General features: G+C 37.3%; 5 protein-coding genes across 5 annotated transcripts; 3 read left to right on the top strand and 2 right to left on the bottom strand.

Annotated features, from left to right (window-relative positions):
• Positions 1-1047: 1047 nt before the first annotated feature.
• On the top strand, positions 1048-3882 carry RO3G_06473 (uncharacterized protein; the record flags this gene model as incomplete). Its single annotated transcript, XM_067661063.1, has 3 exons — positions 1048-1413; positions 1474-3126; positions 3193-3882. The coding sequence occupies 3 exons, from the start codon at positions 1048-1050 to the stop codon at positions 3880-3882; spliced, it is 2709 nt and encodes a 902-aa protein (XP_067517164.1).
• Positions 3883-5718: 1836 nt separating this feature from the next.
• On the top strand, positions 5719-6044 carry RO3G_06472 (uncharacterized protein; the record flags this gene model as incomplete). The annotated part of the gene is made up of 2 exons (XM_067661062.1): positions 5719-5825; positions 5894-6044. The coding sequence occupies 2 exons, from the start codon at positions 5719-5721 to the stop codon at positions 6042-6044; spliced, it is 258 nt and encodes an 85-aa protein (XP_067517163.1).
• A 682-nt stretch (positions 6045-6726) lies between these two features.
• Positions 6727-9885, top strand: RO3G_06471 (uncharacterized protein; the record flags this gene model as incomplete). Its single annotated transcript, XM_067661061.1, has 1 exon — positions 6727-9885. The coding sequence occupies one exon, from the start codon at positions 6727-6729 to the stop codon at positions 9883-9885; it is 3159 nt and encodes a 1052-aa protein (XP_067517162.1).
• Positions 9886-10083: 198 nt separating this feature from the next.
• On the bottom strand, positions 10084-11631 carry RO3G_06470 (uncharacterized protein; the record flags this gene model as incomplete). Its single annotated transcript, XM_067661060.1, has 6 exons — positions 10084-10098; positions 10152-10155; positions 10290-10435; positions 10483-10600; positions 10659-11136; positions 11190-11631. The coding sequence occupies 6 exons, from the start codon at positions 11629-11631 to the stop codon at positions 10084-10086; spliced, it is 1203 nt and encodes a 400-aa protein (XP_067517161.1).
• A 2571-nt stretch (positions 11632-14202) lies between these two features.
• RO3G_06469 (uncharacterized protein) lies at positions 14203-15230 on the bottom strand (the record flags this gene model as incomplete). The annotated part of the gene is made up of 3 exons (XM_067661059.1): positions 14203-14922; positions 15068-15161; positions 15214-15230. The coding sequence occupies 3 exons, from the start codon at positions 15228-15230 to the stop codon at positions 14203-14205; spliced, it is 831 nt and encodes a 276-aa protein (XP_067517160.1).
• Positions 15231-15257: the final 27 nt, after the last annotated feature.

Genomic DNA, 15257 nt, shown 5'->3' with positions numbered 1-15257 from the left:
TGCAAAAATAAGCAAAAAGAAATGTTTGTACGATCAAAGCTTTTTTCCAAATTGAATGTGCATAAAATCTCCTGTCAGTAATAAAATAACAGATAATACATGTCGTGATCCTTGGTGAAGGTGAACCTCATACAAATTTACGCTTATTTTTAGCATGTCATATATCAAGAGAAGCCATATAAAACCTAACGTTTGTAAATCTATGATGAATAAGCTAAATAAAAGAAAAGAAAAACCCATGACATCAAACTAGAATAGAAAAATGTATTAAAAAGATGAGAATAATCCTGGAGACAAAATAAATTCACAAGCACTATTGAAATTTCCCAACTGCAAAGATAAACAAGGTGAAAGGGGCACAGTGATACATAAAGGATTATCGGTCACATTTACAGTTGATCTTCCGATATTTACGTCACAAGTAACACGAAAGTTCATCCTATGGCGTGAGCTTTTGCTGTATAATTAAAAAAAGTTTTTATTTCAGACAAAAGAAATTGCTCCAATAAAGTACAGGTTTGATGGTTGTAATAAACAAAGAATCAAAATGCTCATGAGCCTATATGAAGATTACCAAGTCTAATTGATTTCAAAACCAATTGAATCTTAACAACTGGCAAAAATAAAAGGAAATGAATAGAGTATAAAGCAAAGAACAATAATACATAAAGTGATATCAAGTGTAACGAGCCATGCCAACTCCGTTCTAAATAGATGAAGCATGGAAATCCAAGCATTTGTCTACTTTTTTTCTCTTCTTCTCCTTACTTTTTTTCTTGCTCCTTTTATTTTCAGTCACCTTTTTTCCCTTTTTGTATAAAACGAATTGATATAAAAAAGGAAGTCTCTTTTTCTTTTAACGTAAAAAGAGAAAGAAAATATTATAAAGTAGTCAATATAACTGAAAAAGTAAAACAATTTCCCTTCGGGGATCATTTAATAATGAATTTGCATCAACAACCTCAGGAACAACCTATGAATATCGATTTAAATAATCAATCATTAACTTCAATAGATTGCAATTATTATCAAAATCCTTTTAATGAAATGAAAGGACTAGACTCTGGTTCTCAAGCTACTACTGCAAACCAGGGGCAACCAATGTTTGAACAGCAAGACCAGCAGCAACACTTAGTGATGCCTGAAAGTAATAAAGTAAATAGCAGCAATAGCAGCAGTGCTACTTCTACACCCTTACCGCAATCTTATACGACCAACAATTCTGACATTATGTCTGTCTGTACTGTCCTTTCACAGCAAACTGCTGAGATGAACCAAATGACCTTAACTAATCCTACCACATCTGTTACTCCTCAAAACTTGGAAAACAATAACATGATCAACACTGCTCAAGCCAACCTTCCGATAAATAACTCTCCCAACCATCTGATTCATTCTAACGTCATCTCAAATGTAAGTGTGTATATTTATACTGAGACTCAATTATCTCTAATTTTCGTTGCGTATTGCTAGACTGACCCAAACCAAATGTCTTCGCAGCAGCAGTCTGTTTCTAACAATACCTTGTCAACTGAGTCTGTTAATGGGCTCATTGATAATAATAGGCTGATTCTGCAGCACAGTAACATGTTTGGTATAACTTCACCAACAAATATCAATTTGAGTCAGCCAGCCACTTTTGTCTACCCTGAGCATAACCATCAAATGCAACAGCAATTACAGCAGCAAGCTCATGCTCAAGCCCAGGCAGAAGCTCAAGCACAAGCACAAGCACAAGCACAAGCACAAGCACAGATGCAAGCACAAACGCAGATTCAACCTGAAGTTCACTCACAAGCTCAATTACAAACTCAAGACCCATCGCAGATGCAGCAACCTCAGCAACCTCATTTAATGCATGAAATGATGAATACTCAGCCAGGTCTTGAGCATCACCCAATTGTTCCATCTCAACGTACAATAAGTCATCAGCATACGGTTGTAACTCAAAACCAACGTGCGATAGAAGAAGAACAGGAGCGCGTTGCTGCAGCTGCTCAACAAGTAATGGCACAACAGATGGCACAACAGTATGCTATGCTGCAACAACAGCAGCAGCAAGTATCACCTACTGAGCATCTAATACAGACTCAACAGCAACAACAACAACAACAACAACAACAACAACAGCAGCAGCAGCAACAACAACAACAACAACAACAACAGCAGCAGCAGCAACAGCAATTGAATGTCCAACATCAAATAATGGTCATGAACAATGAAAATTTACAACAACCAGCAGTTCCCTCTCAGGAAACACCTCATGTTGTTCTGTCTCAGATGTCAATTTTAAGTCCATCCACACCAAGCCCATCTGTTGTAAATTCTATGCATCAGATAAAGGGTACGAACGTTTCACTGCATAATGCCGTTGTTCATCAGCAACATCATCAGCAACAAATGCAATGTCAGAGCGATCCTATATTTGAAACCGTCAATAACAATAAAAGAGCAGCTGCTGGTTCACATGCCTATATTGAACGCAAGAAATCAAGAAGACATACCGTTTCTAATGGAAATCCTCCCATTCTCAATATTGACACCAAAAACTTACCCGTCTTATCATCCTCACCAAGATCTGCTGTTGTCGTGACTCAGCAAGGACAGCAATACCAAGTTCAGCCATTCACTCGAAGTGAAGAAAGGCAGGCATTCATTGATAAACAAAAGAAATCACTTGGCACGATCAATATCCCACCTCCACCCACACCTCAAGAGTTAGGTATCATTCAGCCCTCATCAACAGGTATTAGCGCCAAAAAATATGATGGATTATCAAGAGCTCAGCTGATTTCGCGCTTGATTGAATTGGAGACTGAAAAGCTACAGAACAGAGAATCCCAAAATGAAAAAGTCAGCATAAAGCCAGAAAGCGTGGATGAGATAGCTGTTGTTAGTTCAAACGCGTCTCCTGGCAATCAAGAATCAAAAGCTCCTGCAGCGCAAACAGAAGAGGATAAATCTACAGTAGACGAAGAGGAAGAGGAGGATGAAGAGTCTGAAATCTCAGAAGAGCAATCAAAAAACCAAAAAATGCAGTGCAAATGGAGGGATTGTGGCTTATTTTTTGATGGCTTGCAAAAGCTGATTGCACACATCAATGGAGAGCATGTGAAAAGTGGAAAGGTAAATAGCTATTTTGAGTACATGTGTCCGTCTCACAGATGGCTAACAATAACATCTGTTCTTTAGCCTTGCTATTCTTGTGAATGGGAAAACTGCTCTAGAAATGAAAAACCCTTTACAAAGAGACACAAAATGTACAATCATCTTCGTACACATACGGGTGAAAGGCCATTTATTTGTACGGAAGAAGGCTGCGGCAAAAGATTTTCTCGTCCAGATTCTTTGACAACTCATGTGAAAACACATTCCAATGTTCGACCCTATACTTGTTCTGTTAAGAATTGTGGAAAAGCATATTATCATGCAAGGTCATTGAAAAAGCATGAGAAATCCCACGAGATAGCCACAACACCTATGCTTTCTACACCCAACAGTAGCATACAATTTTCTGGTGCAGCATCATCTAATACTACACCATTTGGAAACACTATGCCAGGGCATGTTCAAGTTGACTACCTAAACAGTCAAATTCAGCAACATTCACCTGCTGCCATTCAAAGCCAGTCCCTTCCAAACTCTCCTCATCCCTCAATAACCGGACAGAGCTTTACAGTGCTACAACAACAGCAGTCTTCGTCACCCGTTAACAAGCCTTATACCCCTTCAAATAATGTGTTATCATTTCCTCCAGCTGGTATGGTTGAACAACAACAGCAACAGCAACAAAGCAATGAACATTTAATTACTCAGCCACAGCAATTATTGGATTCCGTGAATCAGCAACATGGCAGTGGTTTTGATTATGGACAACCATAGAAACAGAATTTATAAAATGTCATCGTGTTATGCTCGCTTATGCATAAAAATAAAATATTGTATAAACAATAATCATATGTGTGTGGGATACTATAAAAATTACAGAGCTGTATTCTATGATTACTATTCCCTCATTAAATTGAAAAAATTGTTTTCATTTAATAACAATACTTTTCTCTTTTACCTTTTTTACTATTTGAAGGAAAAGAAAGGGAATCGATATTATTGTAATATGCTTTTTGCTGATATTTTCTTGAATCAATCTGTAAATCGAGCAGTAAGTTTTAAGCACACATGTACTTAAAAAGCCAATAATGTATATAACAAGAACAATCGATACCGGGTCTGTTTTTATGTCGAAATCAAAAAAAATAACAGAAATATAGCACAAAAATCTTGCTATCCAAAAACGAAGCTGTGTTCACTTGGACTTTGTTTATTTTTACTTGTCACTTTGTAATTACCATATAAAGTTCCTAACATTTTTATTTTATATAAAGGAAGTGATAGTTTCTTGCTCTGTTTGCTTTCTGCTTTTTCTGTTTACAGTTTATTTTACAGACATTCAAATTGAGTATACAGTTTTTTTTTTTTTTTTTTTTTTTCTTTTAAAAAAATAAAATAAAAGAAAAACAATGTTTATAAACAATAACCAACATTCGTAAGACTCTCAATTTTTGTAGTTTACCAACTACAAGCCATAAAACAAAAATAACCTGATAACATTTAATCACAAAATAGAACAAGAAAAAAATAGGACAGTTGAAACAATACTTGCAAATCTTAACTGTCCCTGATAACCTTGCAAAAATATCTATTCAAAGAAGCTCAACCGTATATAATCTACAAAAACATACATTATTGATACAATACTTCAAATGGAATAATTCAATAAACAAGAAGCAGAAAATATGCTGTATTCGTATCACAAAATGAAAAAAGAAGACACTTGGGTTAATCGTTTGTCAAAGTCCGAAGTCGTACTTTCTCGTAATGGCAGAGTCTGTAACACAAAAACCAATTCTTTGAACGAACAAAAGGAACTATCTTTGGTACGATCTTTTCTAACAATCGAAAAGTTGATATCACCTATCAAATCTAATCAAATATTAATTTACCGAATAATATAAATACTAAGGACTTATTCTTCCTGATTTAAAGACTTTACTTTGAGCTTATTTTAAATTTGCTTCTGAACTTATCAATCAATTCTATTTACTTTTGAATAAATCTATCATCTACCCTTATAAAAAAAGCACTTTATAGTTTATTATAATATTAAATTCAAGTCTATTAGAGACCATTATCTTCATTGTATCCTTTTTTAGTTTATTTTTTTTTACTTTAAACAAATCGTTTTACGTATCAAAACAAGGTTGATCTACTTTAAGCGAATTAAACCAAATCAAACTCAAATAAAAGTCAATTCTTATATCAATTACAACTCGAATTTCTTTAAGTCTTAAAAGAATAAATTCAACAACGTTACAATAGTTGTAAGCCCTTTTATTAAAAATACTTAAAAGTGTCCGTCCGAAAGTGGTAACAGAATAAAATCCTCACATAAAAAAAAAAAAAAAAACTCTTAGTCCAGAATGATTTCTATGACATAAATTTGTTTCTTTGTCCTTGAACTATGCGTTCATTGAAAGCTTATCAAAGTCACAATTTACAAAGTGTCGCGGAAAGTTAAACTCACCCCCTGGGCTCTCTTTTTTTTTCCTTTGAATCCAAAAGAAGAAACTATTCTACAATCGTAAACAAAAAAAAAGTAACAAGCCAAAGTAAAAAGATTATGAGCAATTTACTGATCTATTTCCATCCTTCCTCATTCAGATGAGCTCTCTTCTTCGCTTAGCAACCTATCCTGCCGCCAACGTTTCCAAGGCACGCTTTTATTCAACAAGCTCAACCACTCCCAAAGTAAGCCCTGTTCGTGGAAGGTAAGCAAAATAAAAAAAGAAATATTTTTACGGCAAATTATTCAACCTGTCAATTTTTTTTATTTTAGTATCATTGGATTTCTTTTAGGAGTAACCACTGCAGGCTCTGCTGGTTATTATTATTTATTGGATGAATACAACAGCGCAGCTTCAGCTCTTTTGACATCATTGAATGAACTTCAAGTATCTACAGAAAAGGTACTAGTATTTATGCTGTAGTAAATGTGTATTCTCTAAGTAATTCTATACAGGTTAAGAATTATGCACGCCGAATTGAAATGATAGACAGAGATGTTGCAAAACTAAAGGAAATATCAGCTACTAAGCAACAGCTGGCTGATTTGAAAGTAGATTTGCGAAAGTTATATGTATGTTTTACATTATAAAAAGTAACATTATGATAGCTTATTGTATCCAACAATAGGACACTCTTAACATGGAACACCTCGAATTAAAGACTCATGTGTGGGGATTAGGTAAGCAATATAATAAACATTGTCTGTCATCAAATCTAAAAAGTGCTTGTAGAAAAAGATGTGAGTAGTTCATTGAAGGAGCATCAGCATGAATAATCAGGACGGGAACTGAATCGAGAAGTTTTTGATTTCAAGTGCACAAACCTAACAAAAAATAATGAATCAATAAAATGATAAATGTATTAAACAAAAAAAGAAAAACATACGGTTTCAGATGAATAGTAATGAAATATATCGCGCAGCACTGTTTCTGTTTTCGATATTTGCATTCGATTTGTTAAACGCAATTGAATGCCCGTTGAAAAACGGTTGGTTCAGAATAACTAAGTAAGATATATAAAAAAAGCTATAAAAGAGTGCAGGTTTCTTGAATTTTTTACATTTTCAACTTTCTTTTTAAAAGTAGCTCATCCATTCTCTACGCAATGCCCGTTACTACTGCAAATAATAATACTCAGAGCGAAATTGAAAGCAAAAAGTTGTCTACTTTGGTCAATATAACTTCCGAAGCTGATTCCAAGAAAGTCACCGATATTCTAGACAACATTGTTAATGCTGCGGATGTCGATCGTGAGGCTGCTGTAAATGACCTTCTTGCCACTGTCAAATCCATTGGTGTTTTCTCCCTCAAACTTGTTATTGATATTATCGAGAAAGTCATTGTTTCTAAAAAGAATACCAATGCTCGTACTGGGGCCATTGCTGTCATTTCTACTTTTATAAATGATAGTCTTGAGGAGCAAGCTCACCCTTTCTTGATTCGTTTCATTCCTAGTCTTTTAGACCTTCAAGCTGACAAGCAAGCTTCTGTCAAGGAAGCCGCTGCTGCCACAGCAAAAAACTTTGTAGACAAGATCAATCCCCATGCTTGTCCTTTGATGGTTCCCTTCATTCTTGAAGGCCTTGGTAACTCTTGCAAATGGCAAACAAAGATGCTCTCACTTGAACTCTTGGAACTTCTTGCTAATCAACATCCCAAGGAATTCTTTGTTGCAATTCCCGACGTAGTTCCTGTTGTTTCTGATTGTATGTGGGACACCAAGATGGAAGTCAAAAAGAAGGCAACTGAAACAATGTCTGTCATCTGTAGTCTCATTGAAAATAAGGATATCGAACGCTTCATTCCTGCTGTTATTGGTTGCATCAACCATCCTGAAAACGTTCCAGAGACAATTCACTTGCTTGGTGCTACGACCTTTGTTCAGGAAGTCGACTCTGCTACTTTGTCCATCATGGTTCCTCTCTTGGGTCGTGGTTTGAATGAACGTGCTACTCCCATCAAGCGTAAGGCTGCTTTGATCATTGACAATATGTCTAAGCTTGTTGATGATCCCGATGTAGCTGCTCCTTTCTTGCCTCTTCTCTTACCTGCTCTTGAAAAAGTACAAGATATTGTTGCTGATCCTGAATGCCGCGGTGTCGTCCAAAAGGCACTTGCTACTCTTCAACGTGTTGGTAACCCTGGAGTAGAAATTTTTACTAAAGAACAAAAAAAGGCCAAGGTTGAATCCTCCATTAAGGAACTTTTGCCTGAAAATTTGGATGCCTTCTTTGGCACTACAGTCACTTTTCTGAACGACGTTGCTCTTACATTGTGTGTTTCCAAGAATTTTTTCAAGAATATTTGGATCGAATCACTTGCTCCTTATGCCAAGTCATTCCTCTCGACTCCTGATGCCGAAGGTCTTGCTATTTCTGCCTTAAACAAATGTGAAGAGGCTGTAACTCCCAAGGATCCGGAAGAAGAAGATGAGGAAGGTGAAGATCTTTGTAATTGTGAGTTCTCTCTTGCTTATGGTGCCAAGATCTTGTTGAACCGTACTGCTCTCCGTCTTAAGCGTGGCCGTCGTTATGGCCTCTGTGGTGCTAATGGCTGTGGTAAGTCCACTCTTATGCGTGCCATCGCCAATGAACAAGTTGAAGGCTTTCCTCCCCGTTCTGAACTGAAGACAGTCTATGTTGAACATGACATCGATGGTTCCGAAGCTGATACCCCTTTGGTTGACTTCATCCTCGCTTCTGAAGGTGTTGAAACTAAGGATCCTGAACAAGTTCGCAAGATTCTCCTTGATTACGGCTTCTCTGAACAAATGGTTACCAAAATGGCCATTGGTGAACTTTCCGGTGGTTGGAAGATGAAGCTTGCTCTTGCTCGTGCTATGTTGATGAATGCTGACATTCTCTTGTTGGACGAACCTACTAACCATTTGGATGTTGTTAACGTTGCCTGGTTAGAGAATTACCTTCTTGGTTTGAAGACTGTTACTTCCATCATTGTGTCTCATGACTCTGGTTTCTTGGATCACGTTTGTTCCGACATTATTCATTATGAGCCCAACTACAAGCTCAAACGTTACAAGGGTAACTTGTCCGAATTCGTCAGAAAGGTTCCTCGTGCTGCTTCTTACTATTCCTTGGAGGCATCCCAAATCAAGTTTTCTTTCCCTGAACCTGGTTTCTTGGAAGGTATCAAAACTAAGGAACGTGCGATATTGAAGATGAAGAATGTTGATTTCCAATATCCTGGTTCGGATAGAAAGCAACTAATCGATATCTCTATGCAATGCTCGCTTGCTTCCCGTGTAGCTGTCATTGGCCCTAACGGTGCTGGTAAGTCTACATTGATCAAGTTATTGACTGGCGAAATCGAATCCGAAATTGGAACTGTTTGGAAGCACCCTAATTTACGTATTGCCTATGTTGCTCAGCATGCTTTCCACCATATTGAACAACATTTGGACAAGACTCCCAATGAATACATCCAATGGCGCTATGCTACTGGTGAAGACCGTGAAGAGCTTGACAAGAATGATCGTATGAATGGTGAAGCCAATAAGAAAGTTATGGAGCAAGTCTTTGTTATTGATGGTGAAAAGCGTGTGATTGAAGAAATCGTTGGTCGTCGTAAACTCAAACAATCTTATGAATATGAAGTCTCTTGGGTGGGCCGCTCCTCTGTGGATAATACCTGGATCTCTCGTCAAAAGCTTGAAGATATGGGTTTTGGTAAGAAGATTGCTGAGGTTGATTCTGCTGAAGCTGCCAAGATGGGTCTTAACCGTCCTTTGACTGCCAAGGAAATTGAAAAGCATTTGACTGAAGTTGGTCTCGAAGCTGAATTTGCTACTCACTCCCGTATCCGTGGTCTTTCTGGTGGTCAAAAGGTCAAGCTTGTCATTGGTGCTGCCATGTGGAACAAACCTCATATGTTGGTTCTTGATGAACCTACTAACTATCTGGATCGTGAATCTCTTGGTGCTTTAGCCATGGCCATCAAAGAATACGGTGGCGGTGTCGTCATTGTTACTCACAACCGTGAATTCTCTGAAGCTTTGTGTACCGAAGTCTGGAAGGTTGATAACGGCCGTTTAACTCCCTCTGGTCATAATTGGGTTAGCGGTAACGGTTCTACTGTCATTAAGGAACAAGAAGCCGAAGATATGGTTGATGCCCAAGGTAACACTATCAAGGCTGTCGAGAAGAAAAAGAAATTGACTTCAAAGGAACTTCGTAAGAAGAAGAAGGAGCGTATGGAACGCCGTAAGCGCGGTGAAGAAGTCTTCTCTGATGAAGACGACTTATAATCATTTTGTAATTTTTATTATCATTATTATTTTATCTATATTTTGTAAATAAATAAAAGTTTAACCTAAAAACTTTTTGTCTGAGAATATCTTGTGAAGGATACTGCATCCTCCAAATATTGAAAATCACTCGGTCTTGATTGATCTAAGCCTAAAATCTTAAATATTGATATAGCTGACATTGCTGTTTGAAAGCATTCAGCTGTCTGATAGCTATTTGATACAAAGTTAGTTATGTCTAAAAGAATGAATATAAAAGCACTTACCTTTCTAACAGTACGCCAGTTAATTTACATAACTCCTCTGCTACTTCTATGCTGACATTTCCAAATACAATTTGTACAATCTCAATTGATTTTTTTACACACGTACTTGCTTCATATAGCTGTCCATTTTTAACATACATTGCTCCTACATCGTCCCACCATTGGCCGATTGGCAGTGTATTTTCATGGTATATTTCGAGAAGATAATTCAGAGCTTCTTTATATATCTTCAAATCCTTGGTCATGTATGCCTTATCTTTAAGAGTCTTTATTTCTCTTTCAATCTGCAATCGCATGAGATATCTCTCAATTTTCTTTTTGCTCGACTTACTTTTGGAATAATGAGATAATTTTGATCAAAATCGCAATAATCACATTGACTCTTTATATCAGAAAGCCTGCCTTTTCGGCATCTTTGACATTTATATATACTTGTAATCGGATCATAACTGTATAGGCATATGTTAAATTGTACTCATTGCATAACTATTTCATGTATTTTCTAACCTCAGCTGACAAGAGCTACAATTGCAATCAAAAAAGTATTCATCTTTCAGCTTTTTTTTGCGCTGTTTCTTCGAGTGTCTGGTGGACACTGGTCCATAGCTAATATTAATCTCTGCATTCTTTTTGGCTTCATCTCCAATAAAATGAACTTTTAAATGAGATCCAACATTATTCGTTCCAAACAAGACCAAGGCGTTAGGATTACATGAATGATTGAATTTACTAGCAGTTAAATAAATAGCTCTTCCAAGGGTTATTGTTTCTCTTTCTTCTATTTCCAAAGTCTTTGAGATGACAAATTGCTTAACTGCAAAAGTATTACACCGAATTTGAGCCATAATGACTACCATAGACTCTATGACACCCTCTGTCAAGTGAAATACTTTGGATAACTCACTATTTCCAATTTTTTTTCTATATTCTTCTAGATCTTCAGGTTTATATGAATCAATGTTAGAGACAAGCCCAGGTAAAGTATCTAAATACTTGCTTTAGTCTATTGGTGATACTCTTTTATATTTTGTATCCTACATTCACTTTTGGAACGACTAGCAATATATCCTTGAAGTGCAAATAAGACATTTTTGTCAGTATTTGCAAGATTGGGGAATCTACAAAACCATTTATGTTCTGTCAACCAATGCTGTTGCTGACAATTCAATGAACAATACAAAACTTCCCACTTACAATCCTTGTTTCGACACAGCTTTTTGATTTTTTTGAACTCAGTAAAGCAATAAGTACAATGTGTGGTTCGATTGGCGTCATTGAGTTGTCTAATGAAGGGATCTTCTTCAAGAATAGTCCTGCCTTGCTTTAATTTTGCGTTGGCCACTACGCGTTCTCCAATAATCTTGTCTTTGGTTTTTTCTATTTCGACACCATCGAAGTTGGCTTGCTTGAATTTAGGATTCCAACCACTTAAGCTAATATGAGCTGGATTAAGTCGCTTATATAAACAATCGGAGGCCATGTTGATAAAAAAAGTAGAAAATGGAGATCGTACAATCTTTCCAGAAAGTGAATTCGCCCAATGGTGAGAACAAAATTTAGGTTGTACGAAAAATCAATTCACCTGAAGGCAAGAACAAAATTCATGTACGAAATGTAAATTACCGGACAAGTCCGGCAACACAAATTTTTAGCCATGCACTGACAGTTGCTAAGTTGTATGTTATGTTTAGTTTCGCTATGCAGTGAAGTGATAACAGAAACCAATTAATAGAAGACTGTAAAAGACTATTAATTTACAATAACAATAAGATTAACAATAACACTAGTTCTTGACTTCAATTACTTGAACGTGCAAAAACAATATGTTCGGTACCCAAAATTATTTTTAGCGGGAAGAAAGCCTTTTGTTTATTACTTTACAACAATAGATACTTTGAAATAACTTGTTAATATAAGGTAATTAGGGAAAATATATAATTGTAAAGAGTATTCTGGTGATTTTGATTGATAAAGTAAATAATGTATCAATTGAGTATTCGTTTTCATGTTGATTCTTTTGGCGTTCTTTTCTGTTTAGTTTGCTAGCGCATTGGGTGAACAATGCGTCCAGAGATCGTCTTCTTGAATGTATCCTGTGAGGGGAGAAAATAACAGGTAAGAAAAATGATGTCGGCCAATTGTGACCTGCATTCATTCAATTCTCGATGCGGTGAAGCTAATTATTTTCCTTTCCCTTTATTTTCGTTTACATTTTCTTTAATAACGTCTATTAGAGTTATCCAACCACACCAAAAGCATACCATTAGAATCACCATGAAAAGGAGCATCGTTTGAATACAAAATAAACCTTAAAAATCAAAAAGGAATCAAAGGTGACTCCTGACCAAAATACGTCTTCGTCAGCACGCATCCAAGTCATAGCCTTTCTCTTGCCAACCATGTCGACTATAACACATAGTAAACGACCTCCAAGAATACCCAGTGATGCGCTTTGGAGCTTAAATAATATCGAAACACTTGATTTAAAAAGTTTTGACTTTACTTTGCGCACACAAATCGACAGTCGTGCACAAGAAGATACAAGGCTATTTTGGAAAAATACATCAACGATACTCCAACCAAGAAAACTTTGCTTGCTGAGCTGTACCAATGGGAAACTTCGATTGAATCCACAGCGTTTTAGGCAGAACGCGCAAGAATGGCCACCATCGTTGAATCCCGTGCGTCATACTCAGCATTCGTTGACCAGCTAATTAAGGAGGAAACCCCAGTGGTCATCGACGGCCATAGCAGCAGCAGCAGCAGCAGCAAACCGATCATTGAACGCACGTTGAATACTCCTGACACACAGTACGTCTCGAATGAGGTGTTTGACATCAGCGATATCAGCAGCGAGACTGACAATGATACTGTAACCTTGGCAGCAATGTAACGAGACTTTTTTTATCAATATTGGAAGAAGGCGCGCTCTATGGATGAGCTTTATGTGATGGAAACACATCTTCAGGAGGCGCTTGCTGCCATCAGCAATTCTTTCTGGGTCAACTGCAACATGGGCCCTTCATCTACCACCATAAGCCCTGACGGTCCTGACGGTCCTGACGTGGTGCCCATGTCAGAGTATCTGAAGCAAATGAGCAAATCCTCCAAAAAATCGCGCGGCCAATCGTCCCGTTACTAATGCGGCTGCTTTCTTAACCATATCCTCTTCTTGAACACATCTCTGTCCTTTCTCTCGTTCCTCTCTCCTCTCACATATTGAATAAAATGTACATTTCAGATATCTCTATCTGCAAGGTCTTAGCATTAATCGCCAACCCATACATTGCATCGATATCAGTGTTTCTACGCATGTTTAATGCCCTTGTCAATCCATATCATACTTCATGTACCTTGGTCTGCGAGGATCTATCCACCCACCAATTTCTGTGGTTTCAAAATCAATAAGTTTTTTTTGTTTTCTGTCACAAATGCACATGTTTCCGTAGAATGAAAACTTCTTTAGAGCGCTTACCTATTACGACACTTGTCCAAGCATTTATGAGAATGCCTAACGATCCCCTTTGAAATCACTTAGCTTCAAGCTATTAGAAGCTTCACTGATCCGGGTCATCAACGTTTCCTTCTCGAGAAACTTGTTGTGTTTCACTTTACTTTTGACCACTGACCATAATTGCTCAATTGGATTGAGTTCAGGAGAATATGAAGGCGAGTAAGCGCAGCGGTAGCCGCGATATTTTACGTATTTTGCTATGTCTTCTGATGTATGGATAAGAGCATTATCCATCACGAGATAGTGACCTTTCATGTGCGAATACTGATCCATTTCATCCATTGTGGCTTTCAGAAAACTGACATAGTGTCCATAACCGTTCCTTTACACGTATGCCCAACGCCATCTCTCCTCTTTCTCTTTTTATTGGATGGAGGCTGAGGAAGTCTAAGGCTGCATTTGATTAGACCCTCAGCAGAAATCGCGCCTAAAATGGTTGTTGTTATTGCTCGTGTTTTGGGAACTGTGACCACTGCAGGTGTGCCTTTCCTTGACCATGTCATACTACGTTTCAAATTAATATGGAAAGCAGGCTCATCAAGAAAGACACAGTTTCTCGTAAAATCCATATCTGTTTTTTTCCCATTTACGAATCCAATCCAAGCGCTCTTGAATCTTTTCTTTGCTATTCCGGTCTATGGGCTGAAGCCGAGCTTTTTTGAGAGACGAATTGCAATGTTCTTTTACAAAATCAAACAAAGTACTTTTAGATATTTTTAATGCTGTAAATATTTGCTTTAACTTCTTCATTATTTCGTCTAGGACAACGGAAGGATTCTCATCAATACACTCGAGAATAGCGCTTTTGTGTCCCTCATGAAGAATACGCGGACGACCGGTCTTTCTCTGTTTCTGAAAGATACTGTCAGGATCCTTCTCGTACTGCGCAGCCCATTTTTGTGCTGTACGAGCATGAATCCCAAGTTGATTTGCGGCAGCAGCTGCACTCAAACACCTCTCAAACAACAGCTTGAAAAACCTCACTTTGTCCTGGTCAGAATAGCGTGTATAATTTCGCTTCACTGATGTTTCTCTCATTTTAACATCACGATTAGGCTTTGCCTCCTTTTCCATCTGCATTGCCTCTGTTTCTTTTTCGCGCTCCAGAGGGAGTCGAGCTAAATATTGCGTATGAGAGCTCAATGTTTCAAGACGAAACTGCTCCTCATCAACAGTATAATCCATTGGTCCAGGTCTGTCATATTCGTCGACGACAGAACCTTTTCCATTTTCAAACAAGAATTGAATGTTGATTACCTATGGTTTCTAGTGTAATTGTGAAAAAGAAGTAAAACGGAGACGATCACTTGGTGTGCTTTTATATATCCAAAGATACCAAGACTTGCCCTACAAAACATTCTTGGCAGCAAGACATCTGATTTGCCAGCGAAGACGAATTTACATTTCGTACAATCGTACGGTTGCCGGAATGAAGACGAAAGATGTGGTACAACCTACCCCTTGGTATAGAAAATTTATTTAGACAATTTAACCCACTACATAAAATAATAATAATAATAATATATATATAGATACGTATACATGTACTGGGGAATTATACACATCTTTCAATCACTAAACAAACAAAAAAA

The sequence above is a fragment of the Rhizopus delemar genome, genomic scaffold (genome assembly GCF_000149305.1).
Source record: "Rhizopus delemar RA 99-880 supercont3.4 genomic scaffold, whole genome shotgun sequence".
NCBI classification, from domain to species: domain Eukaryota; kingdom Fungi; phylum Mucoromycota; class Mucoromycetes; order Mucorales; family Rhizopodaceae; genus Rhizopus; species Rhizopus delemar.
Note: the sequence above shows the minus strand (reverse complement) of the source record. Positions and strands in the feature narration are given on the sequence as shown.